Below are 25,195 nucleotides of genomic sequence, written 5' to 3'. Positions count from 1 at the left end.
CCCCAAGACTTCGGTCGTGGATCGCGCGGTCCTCGCGAAAATTTGCACTAAGGTTGAGGCCAATGTAACCTTCAAGACTGTATAGTTACATTTTTCAAATTTTGATTTATGTATTTTATGTTAATTAGTATATGCTAGTTTATTTAAAAAAAATAATTCTGCCTGTAAATACAAAAAACACAAAATAAAAAGCTCCAAGACTTATAATTTTTGGTAAAAATATTCTTTTCAATATCCTCAACAATAATATTGAAGCAAAAATTCGGTTTCATAATTATTCTATGTATTTTATTGTTGATTGAATTTCTTATGTATTTCTTTCTTTTTTTACTTTTTGTTTTTGTTGTTTTTTCGTCACAATTTGTCGTAGAAACTTTTAAAAGCATAATCAGGCTAAAATAAATCAACTCCAGCCATTGACAGTAAAAATATTCATTTTTATATGAATTAATTGCAAAAACCCAATTTACATTAGATTTGTACACAAAATCATGTTTTTGAGCAATTTTTGGGCAGAGCAGCCTTTCAGCTCAGTATAAACAGACAGAATTCAGAAGAGGGGATCCGATCAGGTCAGGTTCTGAAACCACCTACAGGGGCTGGTTTCAGAGGCTGCCAAAGCAGCCCTTGCTGCAGTATAAACGCCAGGGGGTTCGAGAAGCTGCTTTTCGCGACCCAGACATACCGGGGGTAATAGCTGAAGGTCATTGCCAGCTCACATAAACAGCCCAGCCGTCTCGACCAATTCCCGCTGAAGAAAGCCTTGAACTTGCACACTTTCATGCAAAAGCCTGTGCGCTATGTATCAGAAAGAAGGAGGCAGTTGGGCCTGCTATGGCCTGCTATAAGGGTCTGCTTTTTGCGAGCAGTATAAACAGACAAGAGGCTGCTTTTTCAGAGTGGGCTTTCGAACCTCCTCGAGGAGGCTCTGAAACCCGCTAGCAGTATAAACAGGGTAAAAGTTTGCCCCTCCTTATAATGAAAACGATTTCAAGCCTTTTGGGATAATTGACTTGATTTAACACAATTTAATAATGCAGTGGAAAAAAAAAACTTTTTACCCCATAAGTATGTGTACAGATGTAAATATACGTACTCATTGAGTTTTTATCTATTTCATTTGATTTCATTTTTTTTTTTTACGTACACATCACGCGCTTGTGTAAGCTATCGCAAGCTGCAACTGTACAGTCTATAGACCAGGGAGGTGTCTGAGACCGGTCCCTGCATAGACTACAAGACCCAGGTATATTCCCATTTAGTCTGCCCTTATGAATCAGTACTTTGGTTCTTGCATAACTTCACGCGTTGGTTAGTTTTAATAAAAGCTTGCCATAATACGAGCGTACGGATCCTTTATCTGCACAATTCCTGCATGTTCCTTGAGTGTGTTTTGGCCCCTGAAATCACCATATTAAAGGAGTGTATAATATACACAGTCAGTTGCTGACACAAGTTTCTGTGGCCGGAAGGATTTCACAACTCTGTGCACAGGACTACCTTATAATTTGCTTTTGATCGGCAAGAAAACAGTATCTATGTATGTATTTTTCCTTGGTTTCTTGTGATGTGTTTGATTTGCTATTTCAAATCTCTGCCTCCACAGTGTTAATAACTATCCTATGTTGTGTATGTATAGGCCTACGTGGTATACGCCAATCGTGGTTTTGGTTATCGCACAATCATGAATAGTGTATCGTTCGCTTCGTAAGCAATGGATTTGCTGCAATTGATAAACACAACATTTTACTCCTATCAGGCCATTTCGAAAGACTGATTGAAGCGATCGTAGATAGTTTTTGTTGAGGCCTACTTTAGGTTTCTGACCTCTATTTGGTGAAATAATGAGAAACCTCTCATGAGATCTGAGTTAGCATGTAATTCCAAGAGGAATTTATTGTCTATTTGATGAAAATTAGTATTGAAATGGCTTAGATATTACAAACTGATCCGAAGAAAAGGTATGACCCACCTTTTATTACTGTCGCTTCGTTTAACTTTGTTTTTCGATGTCTTTGGCATTCTAAAACCGATATTTATTAAATAAACTTTGAATTCCTCTTAAAATATATGGTAAGCTCTGTACTATTAAGTGGTTTCTTGGTATCACTCAAAACTTTAAAATCTCAATCCTCATCTCTACCTATGGATATACCATCCCTTTAACTCTTTATTTGCCATGGTGGAAACCCCCTGTGTGCCACGTTATTCTGGGACACGAAGGTTATACTTTGAAAGAGAATTCTGTTTTTCCAATCTATATAACTTCTACAAATTTCTGTTAAGCTGGACATAATAGTGAGCAAAGTTGAAGAGGAATGCCAAGCTTTGCCTTGGTATAGAGTGTATGATAAATCTATTTCTATTTATTTTTTAAATGACCAGTTGCTACATTACTGTAAAGGCATGACTTTTGCACATAAAACCGTTAGAGAAACTTAGAATTTACACTCAAATTTAGTAGGGAACACCGTTTGATAGTCAATCACCACATAGGATGCAAGCTGTATGTAAAAACGGACAAAAGCGCGAGAAAAGCTTTCATTGTACTGCGGGATTAGGCGATTTATCTATCGTTTTAAGCGGATTAGTGGGTTTTAGCGGAATATGCGAAGTTGGCACGCCGTCGACTGAGTAGGACGTGCGAACATGGCACATAAAGAGTTAAAGAGGATAAACTGCATTGAAGTACAGTTTTCTTCATGTCTTTTGTTGAAGGCGATATTTTGATTGCGGGAATAATACACGTGTTCCTGCCCAATTTCACCAGATTGGCTATCGAATGAATAAAAAGGCATTCGAATTGATAAAAAGGCGTTCAAATCAATGAGATTTTGTTCACTGATCTACTACATTCTTATTCTTTGAACATTCAATTTCGTTTCATGTCATTCGTTTTGGATCAATTTAACAACTTAAAGTTCCTATCTCGTTCAATTTAGAGAGAAGTTCATTCAATTTAACAACTTAATGTTGCTATTCAACTTTTCGCCAGCTGAAAAGACGTTTAATTTCGTCCCAAGTAACAATTTGAAGTTCATAATAACCGTTTCAAATAAGCTAGCTTAAAGGAATTTCTATGGGTCCTTATTCGATGTGATATATTGCATCATATAATTTCATTTTCATTTCAATGTTTCATTTGATCAGTCAAAATAGCATCTTTTAGAACCACAGCTCAGATGTCTAACCCACCCCCCCCCCTACACACACACACATACCGACCCATCACTTTTTCAGTAGACTTTAGTATACACGAGAAGGACGGGAGCGAATAGGAAAGAAAAAACTATCAGCCAATTACACCGCCTTGCTATGAATTCAGCATTTTTCTTACTTTTCATATTGTAATCCTTCCTAAAAAATTGTTCGTCGAATCGTTGCGTTTTAGTTCTACAATGCAAAGGTCTTCATCCTCCTTTTCAGTGCAGTTTCCATAAAAAGAGTACATAGCGAAGACCATCAAGTGGATGACGGATACACCATTCGCAGTGTAATTGAATGTACTAGTTTATTCTACTTTTCAATTGAAAATTCTCCAAATTATTCCCCCAAAACGTGAAGCAGATCGTGGAATTTTAGAGCTAAAAACGAAAACTTTCCCTTATAGTGCGGGGGGGGGGGGGGGATACCTCGTCCCACACCATCCCCCAGCTTGCTCTTTTCGCTCGCTGCACAATAGCTTGAATGTTCTCAGCAAGATATTGAACATATTCTTGCCCCCTCCCCCCCCCCCCCCAACAACACAAAAAACCAGAAACAAGAAACAAAAACAAAACCGAACTGTCACATTTACTACACTGTACGTATGCGATGTGTGTGTGTGTGTGTGTGTGTGTACGCATGGACGCGCTCTTACGCGTATGTGTGCGTATGCGTATGCGTATGTGTGTGGTTATTTCAGCACATTTAAGGGCTTTTTACACTTGTAAATTTTTGCTTAGCCCCGGACCAACGGTGGGGCTAAGGGGGGGCCTTAGCCCCACCGTTGGTACGGGACTATCCTTAGCCCACTTTCTGTTTACACTTGTTTTTGCCAAAGTGGGCTAGCCCCACCGATAGTACGGTACTATCTGGCCCTGCAAAATAGCAGGGGTTAGCACCGCAATTGCGGTGCCAAGCAAGTGAGTGTAAACAGAACGAAAAAATAATCCTGGGCTAAGCGACGGAGACGAAGTCCGACCCTCACTGACCAATCAGAAACGAGGTAATCAAGTGCTGCCGGTGCGTGCGTGTACGTGTACAGTACACAGCGTAATTATGAATATTCATGTGGTTTGGAAAGTCCGGGGCTAAGAAATACGAGTGTAAAAAGGTCAGTTTTCTCCTTAGCCCCGGACAAGAGATAGTACGGGACTAATTGGCGAGTGTAAAAAGCTGAAAAAATTGGTACGGGACTAACGATAGTCCTGGGTCAGAGAAAGTCCGGGGTTAAGAAACACAAGTGTAAAAAGCCCTTTAGTAATTGCCTTTTTTGGCCGCAAAACCATACCACTCAAGACCGAGGACCTTTCTACACTATTGGAACAGAATTGACCCGTTCCGTACGGGAACTTGGCGGACTGTGTATTAATGTCTATGGGCATTTCAAAATTCAATGTGGAACGGGTTAATATATGAATATAAATTTGCGCTCATTAGGTTGACGCTGTAATTCCATCCAAGAATGGATTTGAAGATGCATGATAGATCGTTGATCAAGACTAGCAGAAAGACCTGATCCTGAAGCCATTTTCTCTCGCAAATATGCAACAGAATATTCCACATTTCTGAAGAACTCAGCGCTCAATTATTTACCCCACGCTGTTTTGGAGAAGATGCACGCACATGACAGCTTCAATTACTTTTACCGAAGCGAAGTCGGCATTCAAAGTCATGGTTCACAAATTCGGTACAAATGAAATTTTGATCGCTGCGCAAAACATCAAAATCCCATCTACATTTGCAGCCTCATCACTTCTGCTTCGGGTATGAACGAGCCAAAAATGAACGCCACCAGTTATCTTGCTCAGATCATGAATTCTAAATTGGCGGGGGCATTAGTTTTGGATTGTGCGATATATTTTTTTTTTTCATTTTCCTTTCCTGTTCCTCCTCCTCATCCACCATCTTATTCTTCTTTCGTATCTTTCGTCGTATAGTATGTTCTTCTTAGGTGTTTTGGTAATGTTCAGTGTGTCCATCATTAGTTCTTGTGTTATGATTCAATTTTTCTTCCTCCTTTCGTCACGCAGAGGTTAAAGGTCACTGGTAATTATGATGCTGACGCTATATGAGCTTTGTATAGCTTTCTCTAACATTGAGGAATTTTCTGAAAAGATTACTCGACGTGTCGTACGGTAAGTACAGGGATGTGGATAGAGTGAAAGCAGCAACATTAGGAGAACAACAAATATATATAGAAAATATAATGAAAATTCCATAAAAATTCACTTTTCTAGCATAATAAAAGAGCACTTGAGTAACCGCTTTCAGAAAGCATAAAAGAAAGAATAATTGCTATCCTTAACATGTCAGTATCAAGTTGATGGAATGTGTAATTTTGATGAAAAAATGTTTGTTTTGTTTTGTTTTTTTTTTGTTTTTGTTTTTGTTTGTTTGTTTGTTTGTTTGTTTGTTTGTTGTTGGTTTTTTGTTTTGTTTTGTTGTTGTTGTTTTTTGTTTTTGTTTTTTTTTTTTTGGGGGGGGGGTGAAATTCCTCTATATTGCTGTCCACACATGATGCCATAACCTCTAGTAGTCTCCTCATCCAGTGGTTCCAACACCAAAACTTTAAAAATCTCTAACTTTTGCATCGATTGTCCGATTTTTCCCCAACTGGTATGTTCTGCTAATGTTGCTGCTTTCACCCAATCCACATTTCTCTTTGGGTTTCGGTTTAATTTACGAGCTAAAAACTCATTTTCTTTCTTTTTCTTTTCTTTCTTTCAGCTCAGGTTTGCGATAAACACACCTGGAAATATCCAAAGACCTAACTGACTACCTTCATTAAGCGATGCAATATCTCACCGTGTAAAAGCATAAAGTTTTGCCTTCAAGGATCTCAAATTATAAGCTTCGACCGAGTTAAACTTCGGCCGAGATGAACTCAATAGAGCATAACAAGTGCAGCGCCCTCAACGAAAATTCAAATGAACAATGCTTCGCGGACGGGGCATCTGCCTCGTGGAGTGCCAACCACGGTAAGTGCGCTCGTGAAAACGTTATCCGCGAAAATAAGGCAGTTCTTACTTCTGATGCTGCCAAGGTCACTATAGCGAGCCAGATCTCTGGTCGAGATCGTGCGCGCAAGCGCCATGTAACTGTGGAAATCATGGTCGTTTTGGTGACTGCTGCATTGGCGGCTCTCTCCGCTGTCAAGACCCAGTACATACGACAGAGGATCAGCGACACGTACAATCACGCTGGGGTGAACCTGACAGACGGTGACCTCTGCAGTAGCAACGGGACCGGGGATGTCCAGGAAAAGATCCAGGAGGAAACAGCGCAGTGGTTGGCGGCAATCCCCTCCGCTGCTGCCTTTCCAGAAGTGTTTTCGACACTTCTTATTGGAACGCTTAGCGAGCAGTACGGCAGACGTCTTGCAATCCTGCTTCCTATCGTAGGCGCTCTTTTTAATTCTATTGCCTTGCTGCTGGTTGTGTATCTGGAACTACCGATTGTCGTGTTGTTGGTAGAGATTCTTGTCACTGGCTTCACTGGAAACATCGCGCTCTTCTTAGCCGGCTGCTACAGCTATGTAGCAGACATAACGAACGAGAAGCAGCGACTGGTGCGGATTGTCGTCATAGATATCCTTGTCTTCGTTGGGAGTAGTGCCATACAGATCGGTATAGGTTACATGATACAAAATATAGGCTTTGCCGGCACGGTGTGGTTTCCTTTTGCCGCGCTGATAGTGGCGTGCGTCTACGCCGGCGTGCCCGCTCTTCTGATTGAAACCATCGAGGTTGACACGCGGACCCAACCCGCGCATGAGCACCTGAAGAAAGCGTGGAGGGAAATCGTGCACCTTTTTGTCGTGAACACAGGTAGAGTATAACCAGCCGATATCATAAAAGGTTTAGCGTTGGGATTTATGGGTTGCCCGATTCATTTGTTTACCCCCGGGGTAATAGCACCAGCAAGAGAAAGTGCTTTCAAGCGTGCCCTAATTGGTCTCGGTGACTGCAAACGAGATCCTTCAGCTATTATATGTGTGTACGACACAGGGTTCTCGAAAATATTCCAGCCGGTCCAGTCCTCTCACTCTGTGGTAACCACACGCTACTTTGTGGCGCCAAATGTTGCATGGTCCCTTTCATTACGAAATCAGTCATTTCGGCGACAAAATTTCTATTTTGCTAACGAAATGATATTACCAAATGACTGTATTTTGTTACGAAATAATCGAATTATGATAAATAAATGAACTGTTATCTTTTCGTTACGAAGTTAATATTTCGTCGGCGAAATGAACATTTCCTTGACGAAATGATTATTTCATTGCAAATGAAATTTCTTCAAAAACGTAAAATTCGTCAAGGAAATGATTTTCTCAATCGACGAAATTATTCTCGTTACCAAATGACATTTTGTCAGGAAATGACAACATTTTGAAACCCAATGATTTCAATACATAGCGAAATGAACATTTCGTCGATGAAATGATCATTTCATTCAAGAAAATATTCATTTTCTTGCGAAATGACTACAGTTCGTTACGCCGAATTCCTTTCCATTTGATTTTTTTAATGCTCCAAACCTTTGAACAATGTGTAACAATATGGTATATAATGTAGTCACAATGTAGTAATGTATGTAACATTTCATTTGTGTTTGTGTTGTATTTTATTCTATTATCAGTCCTTGATTGTATGACATTTTTGTGAACAGGGCCCCATGGAAGACCAAAAGTGACTGTCATTGTCATTACTGAAAATGGGCTACCCTCCGTATGTATTTTTTTCTTTCGTCACTGGACCTTTATGTTTGAAATATGTTTATATTTAGTACGGAAATAAAACAAACAAACAAACAACGCAATGTTTATTTAATTACGTAATGTCATTTCGTAAGGGAAAGTTCGTAAGAAAATGACCGATTTCGTAACGAAAGGAACCATGGGAAACTTTGCGCTCTATACTCTACTGGGTCTTTAGGTATACCTGTAATTCCATAATTTTATGATATTATAAAAAATGGCAGGATTTAGACAAAACATTTTTTTTTAACCCTATTAAGCCCAAGCTATTTTGACCCCTCGCAGGCCCAAAGGGCCCCCCCCCCCCATTTAACTTTTTTATCATTTGATGTATCATCATCGTCACATTTGGCACATGGGTAGAGTAACTCATACTCTACATGACCGAGCATTTGAAATTTCACAAGGTCACCCATGGAGGGCGCTATTTACCAAAATATAAAGAAATACTTAGAAAATATGTTAAAAACATGATTTTTCTGTATAACTTCTTTATCCCCATTATATATGTCTTATTATAGACCAGTCATTTTCATATTTGCCACAAATGATAAGCAAGTGGAATTTTATTATTTGTTATGGCTGAAATTTCTCAAGGTCACCACATGGGGGCGCTATTCATATCAACATAGTGATACATTATGAGACCTGAGATGAAATGTTTGGGATGGGTACATGTATAGTTATGACATTTCATATTCGCATAACACTGGAATTTTGAGATTGCAAATTGATAATATGATAAACTAATGATATTAGAGGCATAACTTGGGTGAAGAAATCAAAGTAACTCAAAATAAAAGGCACTATTATATCTATTGTTTTATGCTTTTGTTGCATAAAAAAACAAAGGAAATAATAAGAAAAACTTTCCAGGACCATAATTACTTCAAATTTTGCTCCTTCAACAAATTTCAATCAAGAAACACCCATTTCATACACTGTAATGATGTTATATAAAACGAGAACAGAAAAAAGATGCAAAATCTGACTGACATGATTGTCAGTTTATGGTTGCCATGGCAACCAGCAACATCAAATGTAGCTAAATTATATATCAAAATGTTTGCAATAAGATTTTAGGAAAAGTCACCAAATTTGGCTGAAATCAGATTAAGGGCGAAGGAGTGGCAAATGAAAATCTGGTAGGGGGCACAATGTGCCCCCCCCCCCCTTGGGCTTTGTAGGGTTAATGTCAAAAATAGGGTATTTAGGAGTGGAGTTTCAGAAAACGGTTTGCATATCTAAATACGTCAGAGTTCATTCTAAAATGTGGCGGTGAAAATTTAACTTATTGTTCGGTTTATGCCCTATGGGCCTTTTTCTCGCGTCACGGCCCATATTATTGGCTACCAGAGGTGCTATACCGTGGAACATTTTGTCTAACTTATTAGCTAACGCTCTACAAGACAAATCGATTTCCCATTTTGCGTATGACAGAAATAAGGTCATTGTTCCATGAGAGCACATCCGCAGTGGAGTGATTTTTCAATTTGTTTTTTTCGTTGAAAAGGGGAGGGGGCACCTTAAAGCAAAAGTAACATTGATTATATCAAGAGAAAAATTGTTCGCACTGTCATCCCTGATGAAGAGGAAGGATTCTCGAAAATTCGGATTATTTATTACAATCAAGATTGGCATTTAATGCATTCCTCTGTTGTGGCATTATTATTGCTATTTCTAGTACTGCCAATACGCGGAGCAGCTACAATTTGTAATTATATATATATATATATATATATATATATATATATATATATATATATATAAGCAGGAGCTTCTACGATTTGTAGCACTACTTCAAAGGTCAAATTTCAGAGTTCAAATTTATTTTCATTTCCATCAAATAAACAGAGATAATTGCAGGCAATCCATATTAATGACCCTTGCCACATCGTAGTATGTTGAGACCATCAAACCTTTCAATTCAATTTAATTTAATTCATTTTATTTTCATTCTGCTTTTTCCACCAAAACATAACACAAAATAAATCAGGAATTGCATCATAAACACAAACCTAAATAATAAAGATAAACATAAAAATGAATACGGGCAAAAAAACAAAACAAAGTTATGCTTCATTTGAGATAAAAAAAAGAATTGAGATATCCACTAAAAAGCAAGTTTGTATATTGTGAACTACTCAACAAAAAGTATGAGTTACTTAATTACAAATACTTATCACAAATACAATTTACAAGACGGAATAAAACAGGGGAAACATGACAACATGTCACGACATGACAGAATAGATTAAAAGAATGGAAGGAAGGAAAAAAAGTGAATGCCTACACGCTGAACAAAGGAAATGCAACAGGGAATGATTGAGTTGCTTCAGAGAGCTGGTGCTGTACGCAGCTGTACAAGATTTATGATGACAAATTCAGTACGTTATAATGAACTCGGTGATTGATCAGTAGATGGATAAAAAACCCTGAAGTTAATGAAACCTAGCTAATGAAAAAAAAAAATCTAGACTAGGGAGGTCAATTCTTTGAACGTCGTTTACGAATTTCAGAAATTACTTCGTCGGGCGCCAACGACATGTTGCTTTGGAAACAAGTGGGATATGTGCTCGTAATCTACTTAAGAACTGGCTCATTAATTCTCTGTAAGGCGCTTTATGAATGTCTACTATTATCATTACTATTATTATTATTATTATTATTATTATTATAAGTCTTCCGTCTGACCCTGATGAAAGTAATCTGCATTAACATGTGACAGGAGCTTCTACGATTTATGGCACTACTTCAAAGTTCAAAGTTCAAAATCAAATTCATTTCCGTTTCTATCAAATAAAGGGAGAAAACGATAATCACCATGTCTAAGCAGTGAAATAATTTCAAAAACGTAGATTAACAAAAATACATGTGAAATTAATCACAAAATGTAGTAAACATAATTGTATTTTAGTACTAATAAGGTAAGATGGGAAAGGAAATGGAGGGTCCTACTGAAAAGCAAAGATTGTACGATATGGGACCCACAGAAAATACATAAGAGAAAGAAAAAAAAAGGAATTAATAAACTACAAAGAGATATAACACGTCCATTGCAAAAAGTTATTGGAGATCATGTGGAAGGGTGGGGCGCTTTCGGGATACTGTCTAGGGCCCTGTACAGAATAAACTATGTTTGGTGTTTTGGGGAAATCCCTTTTGTGTATTCCTTCCATTGCAAAAGAAATTAGTCATGCTCCTTTGCAGATGAAAAACACCATTGATTGTGGATGGGACTCTTTAGGGCAACGGCCCGGTTCCTCTACAGGATTGTAAAAACTGGCTTTGGTGTGTTGGATATCTCTGATGTTGACTATCTACATTGCAAAACAAATTAGCCATGACTCTTTTCAGCTGAATAAAATAAAATGTGTGTGTGTGGGGGGGGGGGGGGGGGAGGGGCTTGGCTTTGGGGATACTGTCTGTTTTTGGTGCGTTCAGTATTGTTTTCGTGTACACTATTTCCTTAACAAAAGAAATTAGCCATGACTCTTTTTCAGCTAAATAAAATGATACGTAGGGGCACTTTTGGGCCACTGTGTAGGGCCACGTACAGGATAAAAAAGAGGCTTTGGGTTTAAATAATCTTTGTTTAGTGTGTGCTACTTTCATTGCAAAAGAAACTAACCAAGACCATTTTCAGTTAAACCTCATTATGATAATCTCATCCGGGGTCCTTTGGCGCCCCGTACATACGTAGGAATGCTAGCTTTGCTGTTTTCATAATAGTTATCCCCATTTAGGAACAATATCCACACTTCTTGTCTATGGCTCTCTTCGGCTGCATAAAACCTACTTTAATGCATTTCAGGGACCCTTCTAGTGGCCCTAGGCTTGCGTGATACAGGACTTGCAAGTAATTAATTCTACTCACTCTTGGCCATATCCTAGTATGATGAGACCATCAAACCTTGTGACCCTCTTCGGCTGAATAATCTTCTGGGACCCCGGCCTAATATGATATCAGAGTGGGTTTGGTAATGTCTTATTAGTGTCAATACGTGTTATATTTTGCAGTACTGAGTGTGTACAATGAGCGTGTTTGAAACTTTGCTCCCACAGACAATCGGCGGTGTGTCCTCATCACTTTCATCATGGTCGGCTTCTTCGCCGGAATGGGAGTCACAGGTAGTTTAGAGTTACCTACCCTCTACGGCCAGGGCCCGCCATTCTGCTGGAAGTCTGTTACCATCGGCTTCTTTAGCACGTGGTGTCTCGTCATCCCTGGGATAGGTAACGTCCTCATGGTAGCACTTTCCACAGCAGTATGTCTACAGCCGTATCATGACACTCGCACGCATGCTCACAGGATGAATACGAGTGTAGTATCCCCTCACGACCATTCGTTAGTTTTGCTTCGTTGTTGTCTTTGTTTGTATTTCATATACAACCAAAAATGTTCAACGTTCTGTTTGGAAGCAGTGATTTGAAAAATTTTCAAGATATCACTTTTGATGCATATGTGTAGGTCTGATGTATCACAAAACATCCTTTTACCATATACATTTTTCTTTTGCAATAAAGCCTAAAATATACGGAGACATCAATCTTTTTGTTATCAAACCGTACTGTAGACGGTTTAGATTCGGCCCATTACTGCGACCAGCCAGGATGCGAGACTGAGTTGTCTCCGTGGCCGAGTTAGGCTGATTCCAATAAGATAAGTTCTGAGATTGCGACTCCGACCTTTTTTTTTTCGGTTAATATTTCGCATTTTCGTCGTTGCCCCACGAAAATCTTATTCCCAGCATTATTCCACACATTTCGTAGGCACACGTGTACGATTTGGAGCAAAATATGACAGTTTTACAGGAGTACCTGCACTGTTTTAACTTGCATGTTCCCTCGCCATGTCTTTTGTTAGTCACATTAATATCACAGAAACACGCAAGTTATGTTGAGTTGAGGGGAATGTGCATTCCAATGTCTTTTGTTAAACATATCAGTACATTAGCAATGATTGACAGATGAGGTCACAGCAGGAATATTGGTGTGGAAGGATATTTTGTCTCTGTGTGTGTGTGAGTGTGTGCTTGTGTGTGTGTGCGTATCCAACCAGGGAGGTGATCCTCTCACCTCCCTGATCCAACTTATCTGAAGAAAAATAGAAGAAAATTTGTTAAAAATATGTGAAATGTTTCTAGATATTCGTTTCGACGCAAAAGTGATGTTGAGTGAATCATAAATCAACACAAATCAACATGCACTTGTATTTCAGAGAACCTTTAAAGGCATAATCAACCATTTTGCAGATTATATAAAAAACACACAAACTATCAATATTGTAGGAGTATCTTGTAGTTTGCTCCCAGAGACAGATACTCCCACAATGTGGATTTTTTAACCCCTCTGGTGTTGACGGAATAAAGGGAAACGTAAGAAAATTATGTCAAAATACGTCTACAATGTAGCTCTTGCTTTTAAATTATAATATATACTGCATAATAGACAATACCGGGTATGTGTGTGTGTGTGTGTGTGTGTGTGTGTCCCTCCCATTCCTATCATTATGGTATGATGTTTTGTGATACATCAGACCCTACACATATATGCATCAAATGTGATATCTTGAAAATTTTTAAATCACTGCTCCCAAAGGTAAACAGGACCTTAAATCGGAATAAATGGGCTCTGTGCTCTTGGTGCAAAATAAGTACACACTCAGGGTTACAATATCTTTTGATAAAACTATACCTGAAAGTTAAAAGTGCAAACATTTCCTATTGACGAGTTGGAGCCACTGTAACATGAATCTCAAGTTAAAATCATCTAGTTTCAGAACACCACCCCCCCCCCCCCCCGAAGAAAATTGATACAATTCTCACGTGAAAATTTGCCAAGCCTTCGATCCTACACCGAGTCCCCGGAATCGAGAAATTTAGCAAAATCTCCATACAAAAGCTGAAAATACCGAAATTCTAATGCCTAAAGTGTAACTCTTTCCACTTATAAAATAACTGCATATTAATTCAAAATAGGCGTATCGTGCACTGCATAGCAGTGTTCGCTGAATACGTTTCATATAATTTTGTTGCAACATTTAAAGTACCTACAATTCGATTGACCGTAGCTAGCTTGTGTACCGAGTTTTGCCTTGGCATTCAAAATTGATGATTTGAGATTGTACAAAATGTTCAGAATGCAGCGTGTGAGGAACAGATGAAGAGATCCCAACGGTCTGTCGATTAAATACATGTTAGTATATTTCTTTTCCAGTGCGGAAAAAGGGAGATTCTCCTCCAATCCCAATTTTGATGGTTTGAAAAGAAGAAAGCAATGACAAGCAATCGAACAAGAAGTTTTGAGGGGAGATGGATAGGCTATCCAGGTGTATTTAGGCTGATGCAAGTCGACTTTTTCGTTTTCTTTTCACCCAGGCTCTCTGGCTGGGGCAGCGATTTTCAAGCGCTGCAAGCTGACCTACCTGAGGATAATACAGATCTCTCTCATCAGCGGGCTCCTCAACGTTCTGGTCCTTGCATTTACATTCCTCGTTCCAACCACGGCTCTGATTTTCCTCAGTAAGTGCTTTCTGGCACCCGTGTTCCCATCTCGCTGACGGCGATTCCGCCATGGTCGCCACCAAGTTTTGAACATGTCAAACACTTCCATTGCGAGAGCGCAGTGGTTTGATATGGCGTATGACAGCGTATCAAAAGCGTATCAAAAGCTTATCAAAACGAGCCCCGAAAGCCCATGAAAATTTTCATTTTTACAGTATTACCTAACAGGAACCGATCATGAACTACAAAAGAATTTGACGCACCATCGGAAACTAGGGAGGTGGAAAAAGAAAAAAAGCGTAACTTCTCGAAAAGGCAGTATGCATTTCTCTGTTTATCAAGTTCTATGCTTTTGATTTACCATAGAGCTACTCAATGCAAGTGGTTTAAGTTGTACTCATCGCAAATATCTTGATGAAATTGGCTAATTGTGCGATACGCTTTGCAGTTTCTTGCCGGTATATAGGTCATAGCATTCTTAAGTATACTGCATTTCGTCCATGGCCGATGAAATGGATGACTTAAATAACAGTGCAATTTCACACCCGGTTCAACCGGTGTTGTTCTAGAATCGTAAGATATAGGTTGAACCATATTAATTGCATCTATGTTGGTTTCATCTGACTTTAAAAAAAAAAGATTCAATCATTTAACCCGTTTCATACCTCAATAACTTGAGGTCGTAGCAGGAGTCTGGAATTATTAAACGTATAATACAGTCGCTCTGATCGTACCACTGATGTTGTAGCGAGGTCTCGATAAGCGTACGAATATCACAATATTATGATCGGTCTGATCGTAGAAGTAGCGCGTCTCGTCGGCCTGTGAAGTAGTAACAATGTAGCAGAGTCGTACTGTGATCGTGGCACTATCGCCTTTCGGGCAGGTGGAGCGTGGAGAAATCGTAAAGTAATCACATTACAAGACCAAAATGGAGATGGAGGACAATTGTGCCGCGATTCGTGAATTCTGCACAGATCGTCACGATGGTCGGCATGGTTGTCTTCCTATAGTGAGATGGGAAAACAGTAAAGGGCACAAAGATTAATAAGGCAATAATAGATGAATGTAGAAAGTGGATAATTAGAATTGTCAGCAAATTAAGAGCTAACTTGTGTGTTAAACAATTATTATACAAATTTTAGGCGGTTTTAAGACAGTAAACCTAACTGTGTTTTGATAGGAAACCAAGAAATTGATAAGACCCAGATAAACAAGAAACAGAACACACAAAAAACGGCGTGTTGTAGGTGGCTTTACGTCAAATTGTCTTTCATTTCTGCTCGATGACAGAAACGATGTTGAAGAGTATGCATGTGTGTGTGTGTGTGTGTGTGTGTGTGTGTGTGTGTGTGTGTGTGTGTTTACGTGTTTGTACGGAGTAGTCCGTCGGTGTGTTCGTTTATTTGTTTCTCTGTTTGAGCGAATGTGAAAAGACGCACTCATCTGAAGAAAATGGAAAGGGCATACCATCGCCATCAAAACACGGACATCAATGATTGGTAACCTGAAAATTTCCCGTACTCTCCATATTTTTTCCCTCTCTTTCTTTATTGTCTGTCCGTCTGTCGATCTATTTCCCTCCTCTTTTCTCTTTCTCTTCCATTTTTTCTCCTCTCTAAACACTGTAGGTACTGTTTTCGGAGTCTTCAAACTTCTCGGCTTGTCGGTGGTACGCACAGCACTTTCAACAATCGTTGATAAGAAAGAACACGGTAAGTAAAGGTCTATTATAGCCAATTTCAGCTCTGCTGTGATGTAATTAAGTGGATGTTGAGCTATCTTTTCATGTAAAACTTGAAACCCAAGTATAGAAAAAAAAGTGGAAAAGCGCAAAAAGTCGTGTGGACAATAGGTTTCTGAGCAATTAGCCCACATGGACACGTACCCTAGATCCTAACCCTAATTCTAATCATGAACCTCATCTATAACCCTAATCCAAACCCTAACCCTAAACATAACCCTAACCCTAATCTTTACTCTATCGCTAACCAGTATTTAGGAGGGGGGGGGGGGGATAATTTTCGGTATCGCCAATGCGCGGAAAACATCTGCTCACACTGAAGAGCCCTGTCACAGATGCACTGTGTGATTCCCAGGTGCTTTTGTAGCTTCCGGTTTTTCTCGCGCGAGTCGCAGTTCCCATACAATTCACTGGAGTTACGTGTTTGCTCTTTAATGTTGTCCTTGTCTATAATTCAGCTTTTTAAGATGTGAACATTTCTTAATCATACTGATCTGCGGTCACTAGAGTTATGGTTCGATACAACAAGGCTGCAATGTTCTAAATGCTCACTATGGAAATCTTAAACGGAAAAATACCCCTGAATAAAGACAGAACGTGACTTGATGAGTGCGTGTGCAGCCAAAACCGTTGCAAGTTTGTCCCCCCTGAGCTATCCCATAATAATTATCTATCTAAAGCGTTGCTCTGCGCACGACACCATTGGCGATACCGAGATTAGTTCGTCCTCAGGGATACTTGCCCTGATGCGACACAATAGAGCGCCATATGCCTGTGCAAACTTCCTTAATACAATGAGATAAAAAAAAATATATTGAGTTTGCATACAAGACACATGTACAACAGAATCCTTGTACGCATCATTATCTGCATAAATCACCACTAGAGATTGCACCTTGTACCACAACAGACCTTTCCTGAAATGTTCATGAATATCCATTTTAACATAATTTTGGGTGTAATTGCTCAGAGACAAACAAACGCGGGCACGCGCGCGCGCGCGCACACACACACACACACACACACGATGATACACACATACGCGCACACTCACCAGTACACACAGACACCCACACACTTTCCTTTCTCACACACACGCACATACTCCCATACACACACAAACACAAAAGGGGAAATATGAATCTGTGTAAAGACACAAATCCTTAATTGCTTCGAAGTCGAGCAAAGCACGACTATCTTTTGGGGTCTAGGAACACTCCCCCCTGGAAAACCACCCTCCGGATTACTACTACCCGGATAATAACCCCCAGGACAATCTCCCCCTAGGGCAACTACCTTCCAGTTCAATTACTCCCAAGGACAACTTTCCCCGGACTAACTACCCTCCAAGGGCAACTACCCCCTGCAAGTGGATAACACCTCCCCCCCCCCCCCCCCCCCGATAACTACTCCCGGATAACTACCCCCGGATAACTATAACCCCCTGGATAACTACCACATGGGTAACTACCCCGCGGATAACTACTCCCTGGATAAATACCCTCCGGGTAACTCCCCCCCCCCCCCCCCCAACTACCATCCGAAAACCTACCCCCGGGTTAACGGGGTCATCCCACGAGACCGACACCCGCGAGTCATACGGTCCACGAGACCGACATCAAAAATAGGTCCATGAGTCATACAGCCCATGAGTTCGACACTAGACACAAAAGGCTCACGAGACCGACACTAAGCAAAGAGAGCCCACGCGACCGACACTACTCAATTAAGGCTCACGAGACCGACAGTATGCAAAAGAGGCTCACGAGACCGACACTAGGCAAAGACAGCCCACGAGACCGACACTAGGCAAAGAAGGTTCACGAGACCGACACTAGGCAAAGAAAGCCCACGAGACCGACACTAGGCAAAGAAGGCTCACGAGACCGACAGGATGAGCAGCGCCATCTACATGTCAATTACAAATATGTACCTGTACAGGGTGTTCCATTAAGGGGAAAATTACATACTTGCGGGTGCAAATTCGTTACGCTGTCCAACGAAAGATTGTTACTAATAAAAGCGCCATCTACATATCAACGGCATTGATTATGTATTTCTACACGTGTAGCTTTTAGGGGACAGTTTTGTCACGTTACGGGGGCGACATTGTTACCATTTTTTTCTTTTTTATATAGAATTGTCCTCTTCATAGGACCCCCCCCCAAAAAAAAAGAAAGAAAAAGAGATAGCGGACAAGAACAATGAATGATTTACTGTTAGATGCCATCATGCTATATTTAATAGGTTTTCCTAATTTCTACTTAGATGGTAGACAGGATCTAAGTTTTTTCACCCTTTTCTTTCTCGCTTCACAACTTCACAAGTAGGCCTTATTAAATATCCTTTCTGCCTGCTTTTACCCGCCTGCTTAGAGTTCAATTTGTAATTTTCTCTGAACTTTAATGTATGAAATTCAACGGATGAATTTTTTTTTCTTTATCGCAGCGATACGCCTCGATTTCAGCAGCTTGTGTTCGTAAAATTATTCTTCTCAAAACAGTACGTTTTTCATGAAATAGGAAAGTCACTTTCATGGATCCATCTTCTTTTTCCGAATTCTTTACGCTGCCTTAATTGACGATTACATGATTTTCTGTGATTTTTTATTATTTCAACACCTTTGCAGATGACTAGCCCCCCCCCCCATATCATATAAAGCACGTGTGCACTACAACATTGATCATTTTGTGAATAATTTTCTTGTAGTGAACTTCATTTCATACCTGGGTATTTTTCTAGTTGGTTGATCTGAATGTCCACATCATTTTATTATTTTTTTTTCTAAGTAGGTATACCGGTATGGGCCTTGCAGATAGGGAAACGAGGGTGTTTTGGCATTTTCGAAAGTGATGTTGAAACATCTCATGCACTTTACTGAATTTTGTTTATTTTTTTTTTACAAACACTCACATACTCAAACACAATTAAAGATCTTGAACCGTTCAGGGGGTGAGGGAAGACAATTGACGGGGTAATACCCTAGCAACTCTCCTTTTCCACATCTTATACCTTCTTTATGCCATTTTCTGGACACCCTATACAGTTTATTTGCCTATAGGTGGCGCTGTTCATCCTGTCGGTCTCGTGGGCCTTCTTTGCCTAGTGTCGGTCTCGTGAGCCTCTTTTGCCTAGTGTCGGTCTCGTGAACCTCTTTTGCCTAGTGTCGGTCTCGTGAGCCTTAATTGTGTAGTGTCGGTCTCGTGGGCTTTCTTTGCTTAGTGTCGGTCTCGTGAGCCTTTTGTGCGTAATGTCGAACTCATGGGTTGTATAACTCGTGGGCTTATTTTACTTGATGTCGAACTCATGGGCTTAAGTTACTCAGTGTCGAACTCGTGGGCTGTATAACTGGTGGGCTGTATGACTTGTGAGCTGTATGACTCGTGGGCTGTATGACTTGTGAGCTGTATGACTTGTGGGCTGTATGACTCGTGGGTGTCGGTCTCGTGACGTGCACCCGGGTTAACTTTCCCCCTAACTATCCCCCATAACTTTCCATGGATGATTACCCCCCGTACAACTACACCCCCCCCCCCGTAACTATCACGAAGAAAATCACCCCCCCCCCCCCCAGATAATGCATCCAGGTCAATTACCCTCTGGATAACTACCACTTGTGTGATTGCCCCTCCGCCCCTCCCCCCTCCCGTAACTCTTACTTTTAAATAGAAAGAATACTATTACAACGGAAAACGAAGTTCTTTGTATTATTTTGTCAGAAATCATGGACATGCCATGCTAATGCTTTATCTTATGAAAACAACATCTTAAAGATTTGCGATTTGTATCGTTGGTATTTAGGACAATGTATGCACGAGCTTAATTTCCCCCTTCTGTATTTGACTCTATGTTCATTAAAAAAGAAACTGTCCCTTCATATCCTACCCGGCAATCCAGTGGATGTCATTTGCCTTTAACCAAAACTATTTTCCCTATATCTGTATTTTCTTGTTCTGTTCCGAAATTTTGGATTCTCTTGATAGTACCATGAAAGAAGTTTTAGGTTTAAAAACATTTAACCGTAAATTAAAGAAATTTTAAAATAATTTCACTTTTCAAAATGAGTTAAACTTTTTGTAAGCTGAAATTTCTAGTCCCATTTTTTTTTTTTACCACAATCGTCTATCGTTTACCACAACTCGACTTTGCACTTCATTACTTTGAGGAGCTTAAATTATCTCATGCCTCACTTGCCCTGGTTCCCTCTTCCCTCTCCCTTTTCTCTGTTCACCGTGAAGGTAGTCTCTTCTTGTCATTCATTCCCCCCTTACTTACCTTTCCCCTTACCCTCAATACAAGGGACCTGTCTCGTGTGTGATAATGTGTCTGTATGTGTGTACTTCGTCTCTGTCCTACTTTACTTTCTTTGCCTCGTTTTATCAATTTTGTAACTAATAGATCTTGTTTTTCAGGGGTCTGCAAAATACAAGCTGTGCTTTTTAGCAGCCGCTTCCATTTCCAACCATTTTTTTTTTTGTCTGTACGTGTCTTGAAATTATTCCGAAATTGGATTATGTATTATGGTTCATTGGTTTTGTTTTTTGTTTTTCATTGCATTGTTGCATCATTAGTATAGTTATGTGTATTTAATGTTATTACTGTATGTGTTTTAAACGAAATAAACGAAACTTAAAGGGGCTGTACAGTACTGGTTGAGGTGGGGATTCATGTTTTTTACATTCCTAAGTGAGATAATGAGAAACCTCTTATGAAATATGAAAGAGCATGTAATTTTAAAAACGATTCAATGTTTATTTGATGAAAATTGGATTTCAAATGACTGAGATATCCATTAAAGTGATAATGATAAAAGAATACAGACCACGCCTTTTATTACGATCTCTTTGTTTCACCTTGTTTTGGGATATCTCAGCCATTTCAAAACCTATTTTCATCAAATAACTTTTGATACCCCTTAGGATTGCATGCTCTTTGACATCTCATAGAGTGGCTTCTGAATATCTCGCAAAACGTTAAAAAGCTAAATCTTCAAATCGTCCAGAACTGTACACACCCTCTAACTGTTACTGAACTATAAGGTTTTAATTCCTCCAATAGAAATACACCTAGATAACATCCCTCTTAGGGCAATTATCCTCAAGGCCAATTCCTCTCGGACAATATTCCCCATAGAGCAATATTGCCCATAGGGAAATTCCCCTCCCTCAGGCAACTACTCAGGTTAAGTTCTGCTAGGAAAAAAAGGGGTAATCGTGCTATTGCCCATAAGTATATGTTCTGATATATGTTATATTTGTTTTATAAATTGAGTATATGAATATAAGAACGACCCAAGTCCATGGAAGATCATTTCGAGTAAACTAAAAAAAAACTTCATATCTTTTTTATTTGTCCAATAATATTCTATTCAACTGTGATGGGAAGGCAACATTGTATATACAAATTAGAACATATATTATCATGACAATTAACATTTGCATTAATTGTGGAGAGGCCATTTTGTGTGGTGGACTTGGGTCGTTCTTTGATTCATATGGACTTGGGTCGTTCTTTGATTCATATACATGATATTCTGCTATAGAGATGGGAGAAGGATGAGAGAGGGCGCTACTATATGAATGTAAGAATAACCCAAGTCCTTCATTCTTACATTAATATAAAATTTAACTCATCCATTTCAGGCACTTCCGGGGGTAATTAGGATTTATCATTTACACACAAGATGAGTTCATGCATAAGCTACAATTTCCCATGTCGAACTAAATTTGGCCAAAAATTGGACTTGGGTCGTTCTTATATTCATATACTCAATTATCTAAAAGATACTCGTATACTAAGATACTAAGATATATATCTATTTCGACAATGCTGTCACTGCCACCAGATGTGTTTAGGCGTTTCTTCGAAGCAATTTTACTGTTAGACCGTAACCGTTCCATTTCAGAATTGCCCTACTGCATCATTTTGCATTAACAAAGAGTATAATCAGGGATGTGGGAAGAGATTTCCACCTCGTTGGTATATTTTACAACAGAGCATTACCTCCCTTGACAATTACCCCTTGTTAAGATTAGGTCCAGAACAATCACCCTGCCCCAGGAAAATTACGTCTCCCATTGTTATTTTCGAAAAACGTTTGTTATTTGAATTGAAACACGCACACACACACGCAAACACACATTTTTTTTTTTTCCGGATGGAATGGATTGTATGGTTTTGGTTGAGACCTAACATCAGGTTTCTAACATCTTATTGGTGAGATAATTAGAAAGCTTTAACGAAATATGAAAAAGCATGTGATAAAATATTCCAAGATGGATTCGACGTTTTTGTGTTTAAAAAAAAATGGTCTTGATATGATTGAGATAAAACAGAGCAACCCTAATAATAGGTGGGACTCACCCTTTATTAGGATCCCTTTGACTTGCTTCTTTGTTTTTGGATGTCTCAGCCATTCCAAAACCTCTTTTCGTCATGTAAACTTTGAATTCCTTTAATAATGGTATGCTCTGTATGCATATTACGTTCTGGTTTCTTGGTATCTCGCATAAACTTTAAAGCTCAGTCCTCATCTCCACCTATACTATATCATCCCTTTAAGTATCAACAACATTATAGCACAACTATACTTGTGTGGAGAATATGGTGTAATCATACTCTTAGGACAGATCAGGGCACCGTTTGATAAAAGTTGCCAGCTATGACAACTTGTTAGTCTCTGATAATTTCAATAAAATCCTTGGTTCTGATTGGCTGAGAAGCTCTGGTCACTGATTTGTTACCAAGGACCTGCATGGATCGACGTGCAACGATTGGTGATTGTCTGGGTCTGCCAGCTTGTCAGGACTGACAACTTTCATAAAACTGTGCCCACATCTTATCAGAAATTATGGCTTTATATCGAGGGCCCCTATCTTATGTTAAGTGAATACATGAATTGCAGTGAATTGCAGGAGGGGGGGGGGGGGGGGGGGAGAGGGTGTCGGGGTATAGTTATGGGGGGATCTGGGTGGTAGTTATCCATGGAGTGGCTACCCAGCGGGTAGTTATCCGAGGGGTAGCTGTCCTAAGGGGAATTGCCATTGGGGTTAGTTGCCCACGAGGGTAGATTTCCCGGGTGGTTGTCCTAAGGATTTGTAATTGCCCCGGAGGATTATTGCCCTAGGAGAGTAGTTGTCCGCGGGGTAGTTGCTCTAGGGGGAATAGCCCTGGGGGTGATTATCCAGGTGGGAATTATCCAGAGGGTAGTTGCCCAGGAGGTAAGTGCCCGGATTCGTGCCTTTTGTTGTTTTTCTCTTTTTATAACTTTTTTCGATATTTTTTTAATAGCTCATTTTTCCCAATGATTTCACACTTACTGATTATACGTTAGGGAGAGAGAGAGAGGGAGGGGGGGGGGGGGGAGGGGTTATAGCGCCCACTTAGACGGTACGTGGTCATTCAAAAACAATCTTGTCTAATCCTTCTATTCTTTTTATGATTAAAAGGCCCTCTCTTTGCCAGCACAGGAGTGACGGACGTATTTATCATCTTTCTTGCGCCCGTGGTGTTTAATGCACTCTACAGCGCCACTTTGCGTTTCCTTTCTACAACCGTCTTTTTCATCATGGCTGCCTTCCTGATTGTACCAATTATGCTCACTGGGTAAGTTCTGTGACGACATGATGTCGCTTTTATTGTCGACCACGCCCTCTTCGGTCGATGGTTGAGTTGATGAATTTTAGATAATATACGTTATAGGCTTACTGAGTAAATAGATTTCACAGGCTGCTAAAGAATGTACACGACTTGCTTTGGTTGTCCCAATAGCTTTTGGTTGCCGTGAAAAGGATGCGGCTTTCGTTTTAGCAATAATAGGGATCTTTAAATATGCGACGCGGAAGTTTGAGACAATTCCGTTGGATGTTCACCTCTCTCCCTCCTAAAAAGTACCTTTGATTACGCAAGCACAGAGCCTTCTATTACAGAGTGTGGCCAACTTAAACACAGGCGCTATTTTGTGCCCACCTAATTGCGCGCACGCACAGCACGTGCGCGGTCGCCCTATCTCTCTGTCTGCAACAAAGACTGTGCGAGTAAAAACAATAAAGTTACACATAGAAAACTGTCTTTTGTTAATAAAAAATCAGCAATGAACGAAAGTTTATCACGCATGTTTTGAAAGCGTGTTTTATCCTGAATCATTAATGGTGTGATTTTTGTGTGACACTGATTGACGCTTGGATGAACTTGAGGCATTGTTTTTAAGAGTGCAAAATTCGACATGTGCAAAAGCATTTGCTTTTCTGAAGCTACATCACACATCTGACAGCGCGAATTCACGGAATTGTGTGTCTGTATGTGTGTGTGTGTATGTGTTTGTGTGACTGCTTGGGTGTGTTTGTGTGTGGGACGTATGTGTGTATGTGTGTTGGTGTTTGGTGTGTATGTGTGTGGTGGTTGTGGGTGTATGTGTTTGGTGGTTGTGGGTGTGGGGAAGGTTTTAGTGAATCGGGGTTGGTGGGGATGGAGATTCGATTTTCAATAAAATGGTTTCATTCTAGTTTTGTATAACGTATTTTTGTTGCTTTTTTATGTATATACCCTTGTGAGTGTGAGTAACATGATTCAGTATAATCAAAGAATATATATATATATATATATATATATATATATATATATATATATTGTACATGTCAATACTTTCTCGTGAAGAAATGGTCAGTTATAGGATTGATTTATAATTGAGTTGTTATGTTTGAAGAGAGATGATTGGCAGTATAAGTTGATGGATGGAGTTGTGTTTTGAATGGCACTTGTACCATTTTATGTTCATGGTACACCCAGAATGGGTTGATTTATGAATGATTTGAATGAAATCAATAAGATATCATTGAAAAAAAAAAGGTGGCTCTGTGTGTGTTTAAATAATATGTGTGGCATGATTGATTTTGTTAGGAATGTTAATTGGATCTGCGAGGATCGAATTAATACCCAAATCCCAATTGTTTTATTCCAACATCTCTCTCGTTGCTATAATAG

At 39.6% G+C, this 25,195-nt stretch overlaps 1 protein-coding gene across 1 annotated transcript; it reads left to right on the top strand.

Annotated features, from left to right (window-relative positions):
• Positions 1-6,082: 6,082 nt before the first annotated feature.
• LOC139708066 (proton-coupled folate transporter-like) lies at positions 6,083-14,525 on the top strand. Its single transcript, XM_071620050.1, has 3 exons — positions 6,083-7,031; positions 12,029-12,199; positions 14,344-14,525. The coding sequence occupies exons 1-3, from the start codon at positions 6,083-6,085 to the stop codon at positions 14,523-14,525; spliced, it is 1,302 nt and encodes a 433-aa protein (XP_071476151.1).
• The last annotated feature ends 10,670 nt before the right edge of the window (positions 14,526-25,195 follow it).

This window comes from Diadema antillarum, unplaced genomic scaffold, assembly GCF_040938485.1.
Source record: "Diadema antillarum isolate AM-2024a unplaced genomic scaffold, OU_Dant_1.0 seq00001297_RagTag, whole genome shotgun sequence".
Taxonomy (NCBI): domain Eukaryota; kingdom Metazoa; phylum Echinodermata; class Echinoidea; order Diadematoida; family Diadematidae; genus Diadema; species Diadema antillarum.
Note: the sequence above shows the minus strand (reverse complement) of the source record. Positions and strands in the feature narration are given on the sequence as shown.

Excerpts from the sequence above, each read along its gene's own strand:
- LOC139708066 (XM_071620050.1), top strand. The coding sequence starts at position 6,083 with ATGAACTCAATAGAGCATAACAAGTGCAGCGCCCTCAACGAAAATTCA. Across the intron at positions 7,032-12,028 it reads CCTTTTTGTCGTGAACACAG|ACAATCGGCGGTGTGTCCTC; the intron begins GTAGAGTATAAC and ends TTGCTCCCACAG. Across the intron at positions 12,200-14,343 it reads TCTCGTCATCCCTGGGATAG|GCTCTCTGGCTGGGGCAGCG; the intron begins GTAACGTCCTCA and ends CTTTTCACCCAG.